Below are 21,917 nucleotides of genomic sequence, written 5' to 3' on the forward strand. Positions count from 1 at the left end.
AGAATAAAGGGCTCTCTCACATATGGCAAAAGATCAGCCTCTGCACCAGAGAAATAAAATAATGGACTAGAAATTCATGCTAGTTTTCTCCAAACTGCATCACAGATTTTCATGAGCCTCTCTAGATTTCTAGCCTTACATTTCTTCTTAGCTTTTATCTTGGTGCCTCCAGCGTGGATTTCTTCAATGTCTATTTCTTCTGTTGGATTCACAGTAGACTTTAGCATGAGCAAAAGGGGTGCATGTAAAACAGTGAAACAGGATCCCAAACCGGAGTGCAAACCTGCTGGCGTGCAATGATGCTAAACTACCAAGAGAATACGAAATCTGGCCTCACTAAATCTTTTCCTTTTAGGCTTACATTTATTTATAGAATATTGAGTGCTGGCAAAATCCTGGCCAGATGCAAGTCTGGCCAGCACCAGTTTCCTTGATTAGAAAAACGCCGTAACTTTCTTAGTCAGATGTCACTCATATAGAGGATATCTACCATTAACAAAACCCAAACTCATAAAATAGATCACTGTTTTTAAAATGATGCTTGACTTAAAACTTCTTTTCCGGGGCGCCTGGGTGGCGCAGTCGGTTAAGCGTCCGACTTCAGCCAGGTCACGATCTCGCGGTCCGGGAGTTCAAGCTCCGCGTCAGGCTCTGGGCTGATGGCTCAGAGCCTGGAGCCTGTTTCCGATTCTGTGTCTCCCTCTCTCTCTGCCCCTCCCCCGTTCATGCTCTGTCTCTCTCTGTCCCAAAAATAAATAAATGTTGAAAAAAAAAAATTTTTTTTTAAATTAAAAAAAAAAAAAACTTCTTTTCCTAGAACACATCTAATGTATAATGTGAAAGAGAAGACTAGTTCATAAAACTGAGTCATTTAAAAGATTTTGCACAAGGAATCCTAGTATTCATAAGGCTCCTCTACACAAACCTCAAATTTTTGACAATGAATGACAGCCGTATCTGACCCATATCAAGAAGGGACAATTTCGTATATAAGGTAATAATAACAATCTGATACGGAGAGACTTTAAAAAGAAAATCTCTCAAATTTTCTACTCTTCAGAACAGTTAAAAATTTAAATTTAAAATTTAACTTCAGAGCCCTAACTTCAACTATGAAACTCGTTTAGACACTCTAAAGTCAACAGTTATGAAAAAACATAACAAGTGCTATAATTAATTGAAGATCAAAGACCACCTAATTCAGGAGTAAAACTTCAAAACAATTTCCTATGAGAAGCAATACTGAACCATTCCTTCCCTCGAAAGAACAACCAGCGGTGGGGACTCTGCAGGTCGGCCAGAGCCCGGCCCACCACCACGGCATGACCCTCCTCCCTCGTGCTGTAGAACAAGCTTATGCAATCGAGAGCATCCTTCTCACAAAACCAGTCCTCCCAGCCCACCACAATCACAGGGGTCCAGAACAGGACAACGACACTTTAAAGTGCCGACCAGCGCTTCTGCGGTGAAGCCAGAGGACTGAGAATGGGGTCATAAAGCCTGGGTTTTCATGTGATCTTTCTTTGTAGGCATCTAAGCACTTCTGCACCTGCTTGAACATTTGTGAAAAAGAGATTGCTCAGAAGCAGCAATGATGTAGGAGAAAGTGATCCTAGTTTCAAGTCCCCAGTGCTCTAGAACTTGACAAGAATTCTTAGCAAAGCTGGAATCAAAAGGTTTATATGCAAAGTTCTGCTGTCAGTTCCTTAATGCACGTGCCCTCAATGATGCAATACCCCCCAACGATGGGTTTACAGTCTGAGATCTATTTCACAAGAAATACTGATTAATCAGTAAATGGTAATGGTCTCTGTGTACACACAGTGATCTACAGAAATGATTCACGAAGGAGGAATCTGTCTACACAGGCAGGATACAATATTCCTGGGCTTCAACCAGGCAGGCCCCTGAGCCTCTAGCCCTACCGTTCAGTGCTCAGTTTTCATGCTCCTGGAGTCCAGGATGTGAATATGTAAGTTACTCACTCATTCAAGACTCTACTAAGGATTCACATCATCTATAGACTGAGGATGTCCAACTGTGTATCTCCAGCTCAGATTGTCCTGAGTTCTTGCCTCATTTTACCAACCGTCTCTCTATTCCTGCCTGCTCATACCACCCATGCCCCGAACTGAACTTTGGACAGAGGCCACCCTAAATCTTCTCCCCTCCCCAGCCTTCCCACGTTCGTAACTAGCATCACTGTTCATACCACTGCTGAAGGTAACACGTGAATGGCTCTCTTTCCCTCCTCACGCCCCAAATCCTATCACTTCACAAGCATCAGAGGCAAATAACAAATACTGCCAACTCTCCTTCTACAGTAGACCTCAAATCTGTCCACTCTTCTCCATCTTCTGTAGCAGCATTCTTGTTCAAGTCACCGTCCTCTTGTGCCCAGAAGAGACTCTTACCTGTTCTCTTCTTGCCTACTTTTGCTGATCCACAGTCTATTCTCCACACAAGAGCAATCTTTTTAAACACAACTTCGATCATAACACTCTCTTAACTTAAAACCCTTGAATGACTCTCAACTGCACTGTAACTAAAACCCAATTCCTTACCAGGGCCCTTAAGGTGCTTCATGCTTTGGTTCCTGGCTGCCTGCCTCTCCAATCCTATCCTGGGCCACTCTCCTCACTGACTCCATTCCAGCCAGGCTGACCTTCTTACAGTTACTCAAATGTCCCATGATGACTCTTTCTTCCCCAGGACCTTTACGCAGGTTATTACTTCTTCACGAGCATTCTGTGTATGGATGGTTCCTTCCTATCCTTCAGGTCTCAATGGAATGGCATCTTCCAAGAAAGGCCCTCCCTGACCACCTAAAGTGGGGTATCCATTTTAAATTTCTTTACAACAATCCTGTTTACTTCCTTCTTAACAGCCTTTTTTTTTTTTTTAATTATTTATAACTACATATTTACATGTTTACCTAGCATCTTGTTTGGCACACAGGAAGTGTTTTAACTTTTTCACTGAATTCATTACAAACATTTTCAAATTACAAGCATTACAATTTTCAAACATTTTTTTTTTTAATTTTTTTTTCAATGTTTATTTATTTTTGGGACAGAGAGAGACAGAGCATGAACGGGGGAGGGGCAGAGAGAGAGAGGGAGACACAGAATCGGAAACAGGCTCCAGGCTCTGAGCCATCAGCCCAGAGCCTGACGCGGGGCTCGAACTCCCGGACCGCGAGATCGTGACCTGGCTGAAGTCGGACGCTTAACCGACTGCGCCACCCAGGCGCCCCTAATTTTCAAACATTTTCTACTGACTAATGTAAGAGGCCATAAAAAAGTATCTTACCTTGTCAATTTTTTTCTTTTTAACAGGGGGGTCAAACCTATCATTGATTCCAAAATACTGAGTGAGCTCCTTCCACTGGGCTTCACTTGAGGTCTGGGCACTGAAAGAAGAGACAAGAACTCATTTTTAGTGTTTTTAATTGGTCACCACAGTTACGAACTACAGAAACTAGTTCCTATGTTTCAGAGGTAAGTAGTTCAACTATTGCTATAAGTATTACAATACTGTCCAGAATAGGCGAACATTTTAAATTCTACCCACCTTTGAGACTCTTCTTCATTCTTCAATTTACCTGAAAAGAATTCACAAAGTGTCAATACCTGAGTATTCATTTGTATTTCAAAATTATGTTTATTAAAAATTGTTGAGCTCAATTAGTCACAACTTAACATTAGCACTACTGACAACTAACTTGAATTAAAACAAAGCACCTTTCCTGGAGCGTTTTCTTTTCCTTCTTCTGAATCCTGATGCTGAGCTTTTCTGTTCAGAATGTTTTTTATGCAATTCTTGAAATTTCTATATAAAAGTTAAAAAAAGAAAAACAAGAAACAAATACATTTTGAAGCAAGGCACATATTCAAAAAATTACAAACATGTTACGGATTAAAAATATATTCTAGCATTTATAAAAACACAAATTTAACAAAAGGAGTTCAGTTCTTCTTGAGATACTCTATTCTCTAAGACTCCTTCACAATCTGAGTTTTTATCTTCATCTATTTCTACCTAAGTCAATCTGATTATCTGAGAGTAAAATTCAATGACTCATACAGATGACAAAGAGATCAAATTAGGATAGAAACTCATGTATTATGTTAGGCAAAGTAGCTAATCCTACCAGTTTTTTTCTTCCTCTTTTTATAAAAAACAAAATAAAAATGAAAGCAAGTACCTGAGTGGCCAACGGGTTGACCGCAGACCCACAGAGTACTCTGAGTCAATCTTCCCTACCTCTCATCTCCCCAGAACACAGGCGTTCTGACCACAGCAGAAACACACACAGGAGCATGCACAAACACACAGGCACCGGCTTCAATAAGAACACATCACAGAGAACCTACATTCCACATATTGAAGGGAACTCCAGAGGGGCACTCTTCATAGGCATTTACATTTGCCTCCACGTCGGGTTTTGGTCCATCTGTAGGGAAATCTGAGATCTCTGTTTTTGTAATGGCCCCATCTTCGTTATCTTCCTGTAAGTTAAGTCCAGAGTTCTTTAATGGGGCTTCATCTTCAGAATTCAACTCAATATCACTTTCATTTAGGCCAGGAGGTAGCAGCCCACTCCACATCTTTTCTTCTAAAGGGAAAAAGATGAATGTAGACGTACAAAGTAGAAATGGAAAGAAATTTAAAACCCCAAGAGTCTAGCAATTATCCCAATGGTTTGGGAACAGTCCACATATGCTTTCCTTCTTTTAATCTAAAATGGGATGGGATGCACCTTCCGTATTAAAATAATTGAAATCTTTGCTTGGATAAATTTTTTTTGGTCTTGTTTAAATCTGTTATAAGACACACCTACAGATGAATGACTTAAAGAAAATAGGACCTGGATCTCTAATATATGGATAATTTTGTCTAAAAAAAAATAAATTCAGTAAAAGCATTCATTGTTCAAGAATGTTAAGGGTCTAAAAACATACGCTCACACAATTTAAGATTTATAATATTGTATTTCAAGCTAACACAATTAAAGAAAGAAACTAAAGTCGGATTTTCACCAGTATTTGAAATTGGAACTTTCAGGGGACTTATTGTCTAAGGAGTAGAAGAACAATTTTCAAAAGAAAAATTTTAGGCTGCGCAGGTAGTTTGAGGAAAGCATGGTGGTAAAAAGAATGTCCTAGTTTTTATTCTTACACTGTTTGCTAAAATAATACCAAATGGAGTATAATCCTAACCGTTTAATAAAAACATATAGCTTTTTTGAATAAAAATACTGTATTTAGGAAACTAGGGTGAAAGTTCAGGATAATATTTATCATTAGCTCTATGGCGCATTGGTAGAGAGAACATTAACCGCTGTTAAGTTTATCAAAAGTGATTTTTAAAAATTGGAGTTACAAGCATTTGCTAAAATTACGATAATTGAGGACATTTTCACTACTCATCTCCTGGCACAGTCTATTCTAGCACACATATTCAGTCAAAGCCACTCGGTTCAAAAGATGCCTTAAAAAAAGAGAAGTTGGTTGTACTGCTCATGATTCACTATCAACTTCAAAGAATAAATAAAATGCAAGGATCGGAATATTTTTTGCTGAGTTTTCTGCCTCCTATTGTGATCAACCTAATGAGAAAACCATCACCATTGTCTCTGAGACAAAAAAAAAAAGCATTACGGATTTTGCATTGATCTGAATAACGGATTCTTGATAACCTTTAAGGACCTCCTCCCAGGTCAAAAGAATCAGATCTTATTTCTGGCAGTTTGGGTGCAGCCTCATCAGTTGTTAGCCCTCTGAAATAGCCTCACCAAAATACTCTTTGGGCTTTTTAAGAAGGGCTCTGATAGCTAACTGCTCCAATTGTAATCCTCACCCCACCACACACCAGCAAATCATTTTCACCACCTTTGACCCGCAATTTTTTTCTTCTGTGATACGAGGATAATTATATTGGGTACAGGGTTATTCTGAGAATTAAATGAGATAAGCTATGAAAACGCTCATCACAGTTTGGGAGGTTCTAGGGGCTGGATCAATGCTAAGCTCTTCTTGCTATTAGTATTCTTGTGACCACACATTACATTTTTATAATTTCTATTGTGGGTGGCGACATTCACAAGGTAGGTAGTTTTGAGGTTTCTAAGGTGGAGGTGCATTCGCTGCATTGATACAAGTCATTTACTTCCCGGATTTCCACGATCTAACAGAAATTTCTATAAAAAATACTGGTGTCTGGTTTCCTGAATGGAACAATAAAACCAGAAGCAGGAAGATAATGGAGCCCAAGTTTCAAGGCTCCTCTTTTGCACAGGTCGTTCGTTCCAAAGCATTATACCTAATTTTCTATTTAGAATCTGTATTCCTTTTCTTAAGGAGGAGACCCAAAATTACATAAGCTCCAAGCCCCGTAAGGCCTGGATCCATCCTAAACCTGACCTGGGGGTTTTAATATTTGAAATGGGTAATAGATGCTTTGGTAGCACAAAAGACATCACGTGAAATATGCCACTATTGAAAAATGGACGTTATGCTATCAATAAAAATATTTCTAGCGTTCTGAGGAGCAGACGGAGGGGGGGAATGATAAAAAGCACCAACGTGACTTTGCCGCTGACCTGTAATATACCTTTAGGCTCATTATCCATTTCATAATTTAAGGACAGTAACAAATTTCAGATTTAGCTTTCTTAGCACAACTGGGGCTCTATGTTTGAAGCCCCTGTTTCTCTCCCCTGTCCACAGCGTCTTGTGCATGGCCACTGTGTGCCGGGCACTCTTTAACACACGGGGACAGCAGTGGACAAAATGGGCAAAAATACCTAACCTCGTGGAGCCGACACTCTACACACACAGCACACCTCTGTCCGTCAGCAGCCAAGTACGACTTGGCCCACGCCGTCAGCTGTGGCTGCTAAGGAAAGGCAGGTGCCTCTCTGACGGGCACAGTTTTCCCACTAGAGCACTACTTCGGCGTCCCTACAGGGTGGGTCTACGCCTTGGGCATCCAAACGTGCCTCACGCTGGGGAACACTGTCAGTTGCCCTGGAGTGGCCTTTCCCCGCCGGCTCTCCAGCATTTTTGGATCACTTTTAGGCTTCCTCACAATCATCTGTTTTTAGCGCTTGTTGATGTGGCATTAAGGGTTGTCTTCGGGAGGACACTGGCTGGTATGATAATTCCTTGTGTGTGCCCACAGAGAAAAAAAGAAAAATCAAAATAAACTTTAAATACCAGATTCGACATCCAAATCCATAAAATGAGACAAAATTCAAATAACGCACGTTTCTGAACTCGATTCCTGAACATCTTTAAAGGGATGTTCAAATGTCTGTGCCATTCTCCTGTGACTGTTTAAAACATTAAAAAAAAAAAAAAAATAGAGGGACAGACAAAGGCAACTCGACGACCACCGACAAGCACAGATAAGTCACTGAGGAGCCTGCAAGGTTGAGCTGTCCACGTGAGCAGCAGCCAAAGTGTAAATCAGCCAATATGGAGGGGCTGCTTCGCGACTTGCTTTGGGTTCACGTTTGAAAACAGTCTAAATTCGTAGCATCTATATGTCATTCACACGCTTCCAATTGTACCACGTTCGGCCTCCTGTTACCCCTGTTTTGGCTGCTCCGAAAAGTGACTCTCTAGTTCGTTGAAGCGTCCCTCACCCCGTGCCTTATTTTAAAGCAAGTCATTCCAAATTACCCTTTCAATGTGAAAACTACTCCGCCATTCTCAAGAGACGTGATATACGAGTCAGAGGCAACACTGATTAAACCCCAATACCCCAGTAGATAAGGTTTCTCTCTTCAACCCAGCCACCATAGCCAAGATTTCTAGTTTTCAGTAAGACTGCGTGTCAGACAAAACACCTGAAAGATGCTCTGGAGAAAGCAAAAGGGACTCCAGTTACAACACAAGAAACAACTAGAAAGAAAAACAAATCAAGTCAATGCATATAAACAATGTGACAGAAACTCTTTTCCCGTTAATCCCTACAGCAACCGTTCCACTAGGAATTACTATCTAAATCCCTTTTAAGGTGAAGTAACTGACTTGCCTGATGCATTGTGACCTGTTTGTTTTACAAAAACAGAACTGGATGGCTTCAACTCAAAAGCTTTTAGGGGGCAGAGTTTGAGCAGTAATATATTCTTGGAGACAAAGATTTGAGAGTGGATATGAAGAATGACCTTAGCCTGTAATTCTGTTATCATTTGATCAAGAAAAAATTTTTTCTCACTCTTTAAGTGCAGAAAGTTATCTAAGATGCTATACTAACTTGTATACATAAAACTCACGGTCAGAGGTGTGGGTAATAATGTCAAATTTTCTGGAAGATCAGGCAATTGCCTGTCACCAAAACCCAATCTGAGCAGTTTAATGGGTAAAGGTCTCCCGTCTCTGATACTCCAGAATTTCAATTCCACTGTCACTATATGAAGCTGTCTTATTTCCCGTATTTTATATTCAATTAGACATAACCACAGAAATCTGAATTTTGTCTGATCTGAATCTAATCTTGACTTTTGTGTAACACTCATAAACCACCATCCACCATCAATGTTAAAACAATTTGCACGATAATCGGCTTCTGTGACTTGGAATTAGTTACTTAACAACAACACTTTTAAGTATGCATCAACATTCAGGTTCAACTGAATCAGAGGCCTGACTTCCAATTTAAGGTCCCAATCCGATTACCCAAACTATTGAGCAGGACTTTGTACGTATGCGTAAGTTTCAATGCGAGGCGGTATTTGTTTAATCCAGGCCTGGAAAACACGTCCCAAGACCCTGCATGGAAAAGACTGACAGTTCACCAATAACATTTGGCGGCTCGTTTTTAAGTCGGATGCCGCCGTGAGAATACTTACTGCAAGAGGGTGGCTCTAGAAAGGTACACCTCTTCCTGCAGGGCGGCACCACCCCGAGCTCGGCAGGCTCTCCGGCGGCAGGGCCACGCTCGGATCCCCAAACGGGAAGAATCCCATCCCGGGCACAGAACTAAGCGCCGCACAATCGGGGGCAGGACGTCTAGCCTGCTGACACTGGCACTAACAGCAGCTCTTTCCCCGGGATACAGCAGTTGTAAACAGGAGCCTGCTTCCCCGAAAGAAAGCCTCTTCCCCCACCCTCTCACTTTGGGGTGGGACGGAGAACCCCTCTGCCACCAACAAGCTCGGGAAGGCGCTGCGACGCCCCTTCCGAGCCAAGCAGAGGCCAGCCCCACCAACGCGCCCGTGGGCCCCGGCGGGGGCTTTGCTGGCTCGGCCGTGAGGCTGTGAGGCCGCCCATACTGGCTCGCCCGCTCCCCGCACCCGGCCCTCCCGGACCCGTCTCGTCGGAGCCCCGGCCGGCGGAAAGGCGGCCCCGGCGATCAGCGGTACTCACCCGTCAGGAGCCGGCCGCCCGGCAGCCATCTTATGACCCCGCCAACACCGCGCCTTCTCATTGGCTCCGGCATCTCGGCCAATGGGCTGGGGCCGTTCTGGCCTCGGGGTCGTCATGGCAACCGGCCGCGCTTAGCTCCGTTTCGAAATCTATTTGCAGCAATGGATTCGTCTCTTTCTACTTCTTTTCTCTTACCGTTTCCCCCCTTTCTTCTAAACGTTTTTAAAGGCTTTGTTTTTTTTTTCTTCCCCATTCCCTGCTGCTCACTGGTGTTGGGGGTGAGGAAAGTATTGGCTTAGACTTTGAACTGAGTTCATTCCCCAAGGAGGGAGGTGCTCTCTAGGCTCTCCTGGGAACGTTTCCATTCATTCATCCTTTTACCCCTCGCTCCCTCTTTCTTCCCTGCCTTCCTTTTTTTTTTTTTTTCCTTCTGTACGTATTTATTGAACAGGCACCGTGCCAGCCTTGTTTAGCGAAAAACAGTCCCGACTCCTGCTCTCCTGGTGCTTACCATCTGCTTCACTGACCAGATGGGTGACATTGGCTAAAACCTTGAGCCCCTTTTCCGTGACCGCCACTGGTTCGGGCCCCAGGGAGGGGCTTGGAGTAGCGTAGAAACTAAGAAAAAAGAAACCCAAAAAAGCGCTATGAAGGATATAAAGCAGTATAATGTGATAGTGATGGGAGTGCGCGCTATTTTAGAAATGCTTCCGTTTTTTGAAATAGTGTTCTGTAATAAGACTAAGAATATTTTCCTATTTTCCAGTGTCGTGAGGATGATAAAAGAAAATACGCATAGTCCATAACACATTGCCTGGCCCACAGTAATATTAAGTCTTAGCTACCTGTTGTCACTGTTGGTAACATGATCAATAAAGCTTTTCTTTGAAACATTCTAAAAATGTGTAAGAATTTTTCATCGCACTCTAATATATCATGATTTAGTATAAACAGATGTTTAAGCTTATTAGTTAGCTACCCATTACCTCACCCTCAGGTCCCAGAAGGATATGCCAGGTTTATGGAGTTTTCTGTAACCCCAGAATCATAGTAAAACCTGAATTGACAAGCTCAGGTCCCTAAAGTCCTTTCTCATGCTGACCTCTGAATCTAGAACGGAAGCAGGTCTGAGTGATTTCAGGATCTGTGTGAAACTCTCCTGGTCAACTGTGCCCAGCTTCCCAATAGCATTTCCCCCCAATCCAAATCTTTAACAAGTCAGGCAAAGAACTGATATGTATGAAAACGTTGCTGTAGCTGTTGCATTTGAGCCTCTTAATGGTGGGTCTTAGTCTGCTCAGGCTACCATAACAAAATACCACGAGGTGGTGGGGGGCTTAAACAACAAAAATTAATTTCTCATAAGGGCTGGGAAGTCTACGATCAAGGTGCCGGCAGGCAGATTTCATTTGGAAGCCTCTTCTCTTGGCTTGTGGGCGGCGGCCATCTTGCGGCGTGCTCAAGGTATCTCTTCGTTTGGTGTTTGTAGAGAGAAAGAACACGTGTGCGCAGGTAAAAGCTATCTGGTGTGTCTTCTTACAAGGACACTAATCCTAGGGGATCAGGGCGTCGCCCTTATGACCTCATTTAACCTTAATTCCTTTGAGGGCCCCATGTCCAAACGTAGCCACCCTGGGGGTTAGAGTTTTAACACAGGAATTTGCAGGTACATAAACATTCAGTTCATAGCCAATGCTGTTGGTGGAAATGTGACCAGCATGGAGAAAGAGAGCACAGAGGGCGAAGAAGAACTGAGACACAGGGTAGGCGGCTAGTGATGATGACCTGTTCAAGAACTATCTGGATTGCTTCTATATATATTCCATCAAAGAGTCCTCAGTATTCAGTGCATATAAATGTGCAAAGGGTAGAGGAGGAATATAATTATTCTAAAAGCCTACAAACAGCAGACCTCATATGAAAATATTTAGACAGTTGTGGCACCTGGGTGGCTCAGTCAGTTAAGCATCCAACTTTGGCTGGGGTCGTGATCTCATGGCTCATGATTTTGAACCCCGCGTCGGGCTCTGTGCTGACAGCTCAGAGCCTGGAGCCTGCTTTGGATTCTCTGTGTGTGTCTCCCTCTCTGCCCCTCCCCCACTCGTGCTCTGTCTCTCTGCCTCTCTCAAAAATAAATAAACATTAAAACAAAAAAAGACTCAGAGAGTCCTACTCCAAAAAAAATGTATTTTAAAATTTAAAATTTGAGAATTCTCAATCATCTGTTTATCACATTATTGGATTCCTATAATAAATGTAAATAGCTCAGACTTTTTTTCTGGCTCTGGTTATAAGACTTCCAGTCTATGAATATCATTGTTTTGCCAGTTTTCTGGGGGAAATGTCAGTCATTTGATTTATTTTAATCAATAAATTTACCTTGCCTCCAGCAAATTCCTGCCCTGGAAACCTGCCAAACCATGCATTTTGTGAATGAAATACTTGTATTTGTGAGATTTCTATGAAACATAGAATCGTTGAATACCTTTTACTAAATCATAGTGATGTGATGCAGCCAGTGAATTGGGCTTGAATTGGGCTGCATCTGGCAGTAATTTCAAACATGTACATTTCATTTAAATTCTCAAACATATCTTTAAAATCATAAAGCAGTTTTTCTTTGCCAAGAAATATTATAGTTTATGAAGGGTTTCCCCTATATTTAGTTATTTTTTTTTCTTAGTGTGGAGATTACAAGTCACACTCATGTTATAAAAGATTAATTGTGGAGGTCATTTTTGGTAGCTGTTAAATCTCTGATTGATGAAAATTTCCCCAAATATAATGAAATCCCTTAAATATTTCTCAGTTTGGAAAACTGAATATGACTTTGTTGAACATAGAATAAATGTCCTTCTTGCTGAAACTGAGAAAGAGAATAGTTAATTTCCGTCTGTACAAAATGCTTCATTTTCTGCACCGAAGAAAAAGTAGTCTAGTGACTTACGCAAAAAAATAGAAACAAGGGAGTTCTGAATTCTAGGAAATGTGTGACAATTTCTCTATGTGGATTTGTTGGCAAACTGAAGCATCCATAAACAAGGTTAGCCTTCCAAGAATATGTCGACCAGCTAACACCATGACATCAGCAAGAGTCGACATTTGAGGGAGCAAAATGTCTGTAATAAAGAATGTTGCCAAAGAAAAGCACTTTTGCTTTATTGGTCATGTCTGGTACTTTCAAACTCTTCAGTTCCAATAGATTGTACATAGGAAGGGAGGGATGGCAGGAGAGGAAGGCTTACAGAGCATTTCTGTATGCTAGATATTATGCAACTAATATACAATTTTAAGAGGTAGTTCCTATTGAATCCATTTTACAGACAAGGAAATTAAGGCTTCAAGGGTTTAAGAAACTTCTAGTAACAGCTAGTAACATGGAAAACCAGGGTTTCACTGGACTCTGAAGCTCATGCTTTCTTCATTGTCACACACTCCCCCTTTTCAGGTGAAGTCCCTGAAGAATTCCAGCTTAGTACAGTCAGTAGCAAATCATAGACACCACTGCTACCAGGTGGGATGGGAAGCTCCCATCCTTCTCATGGGAGCTTATGAAAAGGCGGGCTTCAGGAGCGAAATGTGTCTTCTCTTTCCATTCCCCTTGGTACATAGTGACTGATTAAATGCCATTAGAGGCATCTTCTTCGATCATTCTGGGTTTGCTACATTGAAGTCTATATTAGTCTCCCTTTTCCTAAGTCCTTCATCCTCCAAAATAGCCCACTGCCTGGCTAATCTCTCTACAAGAAGGAACACGTGTAAATCTTTTAACACAGAACCTAGCATGCAGTCAGTGGTCAGTAAGCATTAGTTTCCTTCCCTTATACATAAAAACTAAGGTGTGTGTGTGTGTGTGTGTGTGTGTGTGTGTGTGTGTGTGTGTGTTGGAGGGAGGAGGACTGGACAGGCAGAACACAGGGGATTTTTAGGGCAATGAAAATATGCTATATGATGCCATAATAATAGACACACGTCACTATACATTTGTTCAAACTCACAGAGTATACAACACCAAGAGTGAGCTCTAATGTAAAATGCAGATTTTAAGTGATTATGATGTGTCAATGTGAGTTTATCAATTGTAACAAATGTACCACTCAGTGGGGAAAATGGATTGTAGGGGAGGCTATGCATGTGTGGGGACAATGAATATGTGGAATATTCTCTGTACTTTCCCCTCGATTTTGCTGTGTACCTAAAACTGCTCTAAAATATTAAGTCTTTGAAATATCAAAAGAAGAACAATAATTCATTACTTGTGAAAATTTTATGAAATCCAAATTTTAGTGTCCTAAATAAAGTTCTGTTGGGACACAGGCACGAACAAATGAGTACACAAACACTGACAGATTATTGGATTAATCTGTCAACATCTCTGTCGTCCTAACTATGTGCCCAATGATCAGCGCTTTGCTAAGGTTTAAGGAGAATACAAACGGAGCATATGAACTGGCATGTCAAGAAGTTTGTTGAGATGGCTAATGTGCTTATAATTTTAAGGGTGCCTGGGTGGCTCAGTCAGTTAAGCATCCGACTTCAGCTCAGGTCATGATCTCACGGTCCGTGAGTTCAAGCCCTGCATCAGGCTCTATGCTGACACCTCAGAGCCTGGAGCCTGCTTCGGATTCTGGGTCTCCCTCTCTCTGTGCCCCTCCCCTGCTCATGCTCTGTCTCAAAATAAATAAAAACATTAAGAAATTTTTTGAAAATTAATCATTTTACACCATAAGTATTGAAATTGTGAGGTCCATGATGTAAGTAGAAACTATAGAAGTTCTAAGAACAGAAAAGTAAGTGAGGTGTAATTAGGCACATGCTATTTCCTTTGCCTCAAATACCTTTCTCTTTTATACCTGCTGACCTTCTTTTCATCCTTCAAAACCTAGGTCAAATATTACCTTCTAAGTTAAACCTTCTCTGACTTATGCAATTCATGCCTCCATAGTCCTAGGCCTTCATAATACTTGAAAAATAGCACAACTAGGGCTTTATTCCATTGAGAAACAATTAGTTGTCATAGGTCAGTCTACCTGAATAGATTGTGAACCCATTTGAAGGCACAGTCCTTGCCATATAGTGTTCAGCAAATGTTTGTGGAGAGAATGGATGAATGACAAAAGAGAAGATGTCAATGCATGGAATGAAGAGAAAAGGGGAAGGTGACACAGAACATCACGTGAACAATCGCAGAGAGGCAAGAATGCTGTGGTTTAGGTTGAAATGTAAGAAAAAACATTGGGTCAGATTATGGGATCCTTTCCTCAGGCAAATAGACAAGTTCCGCCTGGATTCAGTGAGGGAATTAGAGAATTCTGATCAAGGGAGCGATGATGCAGATTTTCAAGGGAAATTAACATTACAGTCTTGTGAATATGAAAGATGGATATGAAGGTAGTTGAGCCAACATGAAAAGCACATGGCTGGCAGACCATGATGGCATGAGTGGTCAGCATCTGGACAGAAGCAGTGGTCATGGAGGATGGAGGCAAATCGAGCAGCAAGTCTAATATTTTCCTCATTCATTCATTCATTTCCTTTCATTCTTGCTTGCATGCCTTTGACCTATTTTTGCTCCCTGCTTCCATCAATTCATATTTTGCATTCCAGTTTTATAAATTCAACCCAACCTTCAGGGGTGCTTCCTTTGCCATGAACTCTGAACTCCCATAAAACATTTTCAGTTAAATCTGTCTTTCAAATACCAACCCCCCCCCTGCACACACAAACACACACACACACACACACACACACACACACACACACACACACACACAAGTAGCCTGTCACGCCACCTGACCTCCTTTCCACCTTCAGCGCCACATATCCTCCATTGACTCCGAAGAATAACAGAGCTCTTCCAGGAGAGTACTGGTGATAGGTAGTCTCCTCCTGGTCTGCTTCCAGAATGACCCAACACATTTTCCTCTTGGTGCAGAAAGAACATAAAAAGTGTTCTTTGCTTCTCCTTTGATTGTGAACGGTTTAGAGTATTGAAATTCCACATCAGCTAACCTCTTCCTCACAGATAGAGGTACACCACCTAGAAACCTCTTTCCAGTTTTAGCCTAGTACCTTCGGTGTCTTGTTTTCCCTCATCTTTTTTTGTGACCTATAAAACACCACTACCCGCCACACTAATCCCGACTGCCAAGCACAAGATGATGATGTGCTTGCAAAGAAAAAGAAAGCTGTTAACTTTGAAGTGAAATAACTAATTAAAGAACTTGGCATCTCACCTGAATGTGTCCAGAAGAACTCTTTAGAATGTCTTCCAAAGCTTCCACCAATTAGAGTCAGGGAGAGTCATTTCTTATTCAGTATTAGTATTTAATTATTTTGTCTTATTTTATTGCAATGTGGCATTATCTTCTATGGCCTGGGAATCTAATCGGCATTTAGGATACTGTCTCCGGTGAAATGATTCTGAATTTCCTGCAACTCTTTGGAAGTAAATACTTGAAACAGTGTATTTGCTAAACTGAGGACATCCTGAATGATCTGCCCCTTACAATCTTACCCTTGCAAGGTTCTGTCTTGGAAATTGTCTTGAGTTGCTTTCTATTTTTAAACTTTGGCTAAGTTACCTATTTTATTTGAGTTAAGAAAAGCACATTCCACTCTGTGGTCTTGAATTGTAGACATGTTCTCAGTGGATCCGAGTGCATCTAGTACTCAGCCACACAAACCTTGTCACACTGCCCTCCCAGCCTTGCCTGTCCCTAGAGCAATGTCTTCCCTCCCCCCAAGCTCACTTCCTACATCCCTTCTAGAATGTCATTTTAATTTATATATTGGCTTTTTACATTTACCTCTTTGTCTTATATTTTAGTGATCACTATGAGGATTACCATTTGCATCTTTAATATTTCACAGACTACTTAAGGTTGATATTTTAACAGTTCTTATAACATGTAGAAACCTGGAAACCATACAGGCCCATATACTGTTCTTGACCCATCTTTGATGTTGTCATATGCATTAAATCTACATATATTATAAATCCCAAATACAGTGTTGTGTTTTGCTTTAAAGCATGTATGTATTTTAAGGGAATAAAGAGGGAAAAAATGGTCTTCACATATTTACTATTTCCAGTGCTCTTCATCTCATTCTGTGGACCTGAGTTTAATCTGGTTTCGTTTGCCTTTATTCTAAAGAATTTCCTTCAATATGCCTTGTAGTACAGTTTTGCTGGCACTGGATTTTCTTAGTTTTCTTTTATCTGAAAATAACTTTGTTTTGCCTTCATTCTTTTTTTCCAGGTCAGGTTCATTGAAGTCGCATTTACCTACAATAAGATTCACCCATACGGTGCACAATATATAAGATTACCTAAGATGCATATAATCTGCCACAGTCAATATACAGAATATTGCCATCACCCAAGTTCCTCTATGCCCCTTTGCAGTGAACCATCCTCCCACTCGCAGTCCTGAAAAACACTGAGATGTTTTCTGTCCTCACAGTTTTGCCTTTTCCAGAGCGAAGCCACGTAAGTGAAATCAAATAGCATGTAGCCCTTTGAGCATGGCCCATTTCACATACCATCACGCATTTGAGGATCATTCATTTTGAATGTATCAGCAGTTTGTTCCTTTTTGCTTTTAATGTTTGCTTATTTATTCTGAGAGAGTGTGTGTGTCTGCGCAAGTGGGGGAGGGGCGGGGAGAGAGAGAGAGAGAGAGAGAGAGAGAGAGAGAGAAAATATTCCACTGATAGGGCAGAGCCGAATGCAGGGCTCGAGCTCACAAGCCATGAGATCATGACCTGAGCTGAAATCAAGAGTCAGGAGCTTAACCAACTGAGCCACCTAGGCGCCCCCAGTTTGTTCCTTTTCATTGTTGGGTTGTATTCCATTTAGGAGCTATAACAGTTTATTCATTCACCCGTTGGGGGTTCTTTGATTATTTTCCGTATTTAGCAATTATAAATTATAAACAAAGATGCTAAAAATACTCTCAAGTAGGTTCCTGTGTGAAGAAAGGGTTTCATTTTTCTTGAGCCCATACTGAGGAGGGGGATTGCTGGGTTGCATGGCAAGTTTAACTACATAAGAAACTGCCAATTGTTTTCCAAAGTGGTTATGCCATTGTTCATTCCCATCAGCAATGTATGGAAGTCCCAATTGCTCCACATTCTCGTCAGGGACAATAAAAACATGTAGCCACTCTAACAGGTGTATAGTGATATCTCATTGCGGTATTAATTTTAATTTTCCTAATGACTAGTGATGTCTGTGACTTGTCTTTTGATTTTCTTAACAGTGTCTTTTAAAGAGCAAAAGTTTTCCATTTTAATATAGTTTACTTCATTGATTACATAAAGGAATTACGTTTCTTTAAAACCAAAAAGCTTGTGCTTTTTTTGTATTGTGTCTAAGAAATATTTGCCTTACCCAAGGTCGCAAAGATATTTTTCCTCTATTCTATTCTAGATATGTTTACAGTTTTAGACTTTAGATCTGTGATCCAGTTTAAGTTAATTATGCATATGGTCCAAAATATAAATCAAGGTTAATATTTTGGCAGTTTGTTGAAACTATTTCATCCACTGAATTGCCTCTGCGCTTTTTCTGAAAATCAAATTGATCGTATTTATGTACTGTACTCAATTCTGTCCCATTGGGTCTACACATATATACTTTCTCTAAGAACACACTGTCTTAATAACAGTGGCTTTACAGTGAGTTTTGAAACTGGGTAATGCAAGTCTCCCAACCATATTCTTTTTTTTTCCCCAAAATTGTTTTGGCTATCTAGTTGTTCACTTTTTCATGCAAATTTTAGAATTAGTTTTTTAACTTCTATAAGATATATGTATATACTGCTGAGGATTTGATTGAGAATGCATTGAATCCATAGATCAGGTTGGAGGGAACGGACTCCCTAATGTTATTGAGTCTTCGAACCCGTGAGCAATTTATCTCCTGATTTATTTAGGTTTTCTTTAACTTCTCTCATGAATATTTTGTGGTTTTCAGCCTGTAAGTCATGTACATATTATAGATTTTGCCCAAGTATTTCATGGTTTTTCTGCTATATTGTACATGGGACTGTTTCCAATTTCAATTTCCAACTGTTCATTTCTATTAAACAGAAATGCAGTTTAAAAATTTTGATCACGCAGGGTGCCTGGGGGGGGTTAGTCAGGTAAGTGTCTGACTTTGGCTCAGGTCATGATCTCACAGCTGATGAGTTCAAGTCCTGCATCAGGCTCTGTGCTGACAGTTCAGAGCCCAGAGACTACTTCAGATTCTCTGTCTCCCTCTCTCTCTGTCCCTCCCCCACTCACACTCTATGTCACTCTCTGTCTCTCTTAAAAATAAATAAACATTAAAAACAATTTTTTTTATTTTGATCACACACTTGAGAAGAATGTGGATTTTTCTGTTGTGTGAAGTGTCCCGTAAGTGTCAATTAAATCAAGTCGGTGGATACTGTTTACGTTTTCTACTTCCTTATTGATTTTCTACTTGTTCAATTAATTATTGAAGAGGAAAGCTGAAATCTCCAACTGTTATTGTGGATATGTCTATTTTTCCTTTCATTTATACCAGTTTGCTTCTGGTATTTGAAGCTAGTTTTAGGTGCATATATATCTGAGTTTTTAAGACTTCTTTATGACCTCTTTGTCATTATGTAACAGCTATCTTTATTCTCAGCAAAACTCTTCATCATAAAGTCCACTTTGCTTGACATTTATATAGCCACTCTAGTTTTTTTTATAGTAGTATTCTCATGGCATCTTTTACCATTATTTTATTCTTAAAACACTGATGCATTTACATTTAAAGTGTGTTTCTTATAGACAACCTATACTTGGGTCTTTCTTCTTTATCCTATCAATCTCTGTCTTTTTTTTTTTTTTTTTTCAACGTTTATTTATTTTTAGGACAGAGAGAGACAGAGCATGAACGGGGGAGGGGCAGAGAGAGAGGGAGACACAGAATCGGAAACAGGCTCCAGGCTCTGAGCCATCAGCCCAGAGCCTGACGCGGGGCTCGAACCCACGGACCTTGAGATCGTGACCTGGCTGAAGTCGGACGCTTAACCGACTGCGCCACCCAGGCGCCCCAACAATCTCTGTCTTTTAATCATAATTGGAATGTTTACATTTAATGTAATAGTCACATGGTCAGATGTAAACCCGCTATCTTTCTAGTTATGTTCTCTTTGTTCCACATTTTCTTTGTTCCTTCTGTGCTTTTCTCTGTTCTTTTTTCAGGCGAGCCCGTGATTCCATTTCATGTCTCCCTAATGGCTCTGTCATTCCTTTGACCTCCAGCTACTTGTTTGCCTGAAAACTTAGTCTTCGGAGCACTTTCTTATTTTTTAGAGTAGAAATGGTGTTCTTTCCAGTTGCTACAATCTGGGTGGAAAGTAGAATCCACTTTCATTTTTAAAGGATATTTTTTGCTAGATTTTTTCTTTCATCATTTTAAAGCTGTGCCTCTGCTGCTGTTAGTTTCTGTTGTTTCGGATGAGATGTTAGAGGTCCATCAAATTATTGTTCCCCAGTATGAAATGTGTCACTTTTCTCAGCTGCTTGAAAGATTGCCTCTTTATCTTTAGTTTTCAACAGTTTGACATTAATGTTTCTAAACGTGCAGTTTATATTTTGCATATTTTGCTTGGAGCTGGCTGAACTTCTTGAACTAGAAAAATCATGTCTTTAATCAAATTTGGAGAGTTTTTAGCCATTATTTCTTCAAATACTTTTTTATCACCCATCCTCTCATTCCACTCCTCATTTTGTTATTGTTCTGCAGGACCCTGAGGTTCTGATCATTTATTATAATTTTTCCCTCTATTCTTCAGATTATATCATTTTTAATGGTGTATCTTTAGGTTGTCTGATGTTCTTTTAAGCCATACCCATGCTGTTGTTAAGCCATGCAGCACAATTTTTATTTTATGTATTTTATTTTACAGTTCCAAAATTTTTATTTAGTTCTTTTTTAGAGTTTGTATCTCCTGACTGATGTATCCCATGTTTTCATTTGCTGTATTTTCCTTTCAGCCCTTAGGTATAACCATTTTAAAATTCTTATTTCTTTATTCCAACATGGATCATCTCAGGATTAGTTTCCACTGAGTTTCCTTGCTCTTGAAATGGCTCGTGCTTTCCTGTTTCTCTATATAATAAGAAATTTTGGATTTCATCCTGGAAATTGTGAATGATGTGTTGTAGAAACTCCAGATCCTATTCTGTGCCCCCAAAGAACACAATTTTCTTAAAGCAGGCAGTTAATTGGCTGAGCCCAGAGTACAAGCTCTGTCTCCCCAACGTAGGTGGAAGCCCAAATATAAGCTCAGTTATTTTAGCCTTGGGCTGCTTGGAGTCCGTCCTTCACCTGAACAGTTCAAGGGTCATCCAGAGATTTGGGCATAGTTTAAATGTAGAATTTAGGCTCACCCTCTCTATCACTCTTGTTTTCAAGATTCCCTTTTGTTTTCTAGCAGCTATGACTGACCTAAACCGTTTCCCCAGTAAGACCAGACTTCGGTCCAATATCTACCTTTTCTACACCGTGCTATGGCCTTTCCTCAGAATCAGAGCAGTAAGACAATGCTAAACTCATCCCTTGAAATGTTTTTCTGCCAAGTAACCAACCTCTCCAGTATCTGACTGCTTTCATTCACTCTCTAGGGCCTTCAAGAAGTTATCTTGCTTCTTCCAGAGTCTAGAGGTATTATCAGTGGAAAGATTGGTCAGACAGAGCTTGCTTGGCTATGACTGGGAGTGGAAGCGTTTCTAACTCAGATAGGTACATATGTTCTTAAACATCCTTGTTTTTCCGTGGAATCTTACTGTTGTTAGACTTTATTCACTTTAGGTTATACTCGTTAAGATCAAGGGCTGGTACTTTTTACTTGGCACAGCCTCAACAGGCCCTTGCATTGCCCTAAGGTGGTATACAGTGGGCCCTTCATAAACATTTAAATGATGAATAATGAGTAAACATAGCATACATTTTCCCTTACCTATACAGAATGCATTCAGAATGTATACAAAATATATTCTTGTTGAGAAAAATTATTTCACACAGGAACATTTAGTTAATAATTGCTATTTTACAATTCGCCTTTGGAAAATTGCCTTTGGAACTGAAAAAAAAAATGCTGAAATTTCTTTCAAAAACACAGAGCCCCACTCTCTTCTATTTTAAACTGGAGTTTTAATTTAATTTATCCAACACTGATTTAATATCTGTTAGATGCAAAGCACTGTGGGAAATACTGACTGTTTTAGGATGAAAGGGAAGGATAATTGCATAAGACAGATAAGACATGGTCCCTGCCATCCAAGAATCCCAAAGCTAGTGGGGAGACGGACAGATGTAAATAACCTTAATACGAAGCAGACAATGGTAAGTGCTATTTTGAGATTAGAACAAAGTGTTTTGAGTACAATAAGTAGGAGGCAACGAAATCACATAGGGACTGCAGGACAGTTTCTTGGTAAAGGAAGGCTATAGGCTGGCCTTGGGAGGGTATAAAGAACTTAATAGGTATATCTGGTAGGGAAATTCATTTTAGG

At 40.4% G+C, this 21,917-nt stretch overlaps 1 protein-coding gene across 2 annotated transcripts in view; it reads right to left on the bottom strand.

Moving 5' to 3' along the window:
* FAM204A (family with sequence similarity 204 member A) overlaps window positions 1–9,487 on the bottom strand; it is a 35,845-nt gene extending 26,358 nt beyond the window's left edge. For both annotated transcript variants that reach the window (XM_003994454.5, XM_006938216.5), the window contains exons 1-5: window positions 9,378–9,487; window positions 4,377–4,618; window positions 3,744–3,831; window positions 3,574–3,604; window positions 3,313–3,412 (exon numbers count right to left, since the gene is read on the bottom strand). In XM_003994454.5, coding sequence (XP_003994503.2) covers window positions 3,313–3,412; window positions 3,574–3,604; window positions 3,744–3,831; window positions 4,377–4,618; window positions 9,378–9,450 — 534 coding nt within the window. In that variant the 5' untranslated portion in view covers window positions 9,451–9,487. The remainder of the gene's footprint in view (window positions 1–3,312; window positions 3,413–3,573; window positions 3,605–3,743; window positions 3,832–4,376; window positions 4,619–9,377) is intronic.
* Window positions 9,488–21,917: the final 12,430 nt, after the last annotated feature.

The sequence above is a fragment of the Felis catus genome, chromosome D2 (assembly GCF_018350175.1).
Source record: "Felis catus isolate Fca126 chromosome D2, F.catus_Fca126_mat1.0, whole genome shotgun sequence".
In the NCBI taxonomy this organism is placed as follows: domain Eukaryota; kingdom Metazoa; phylum Chordata; class Mammalia; order Carnivora; family Felidae; genus Felis; species Felis catus.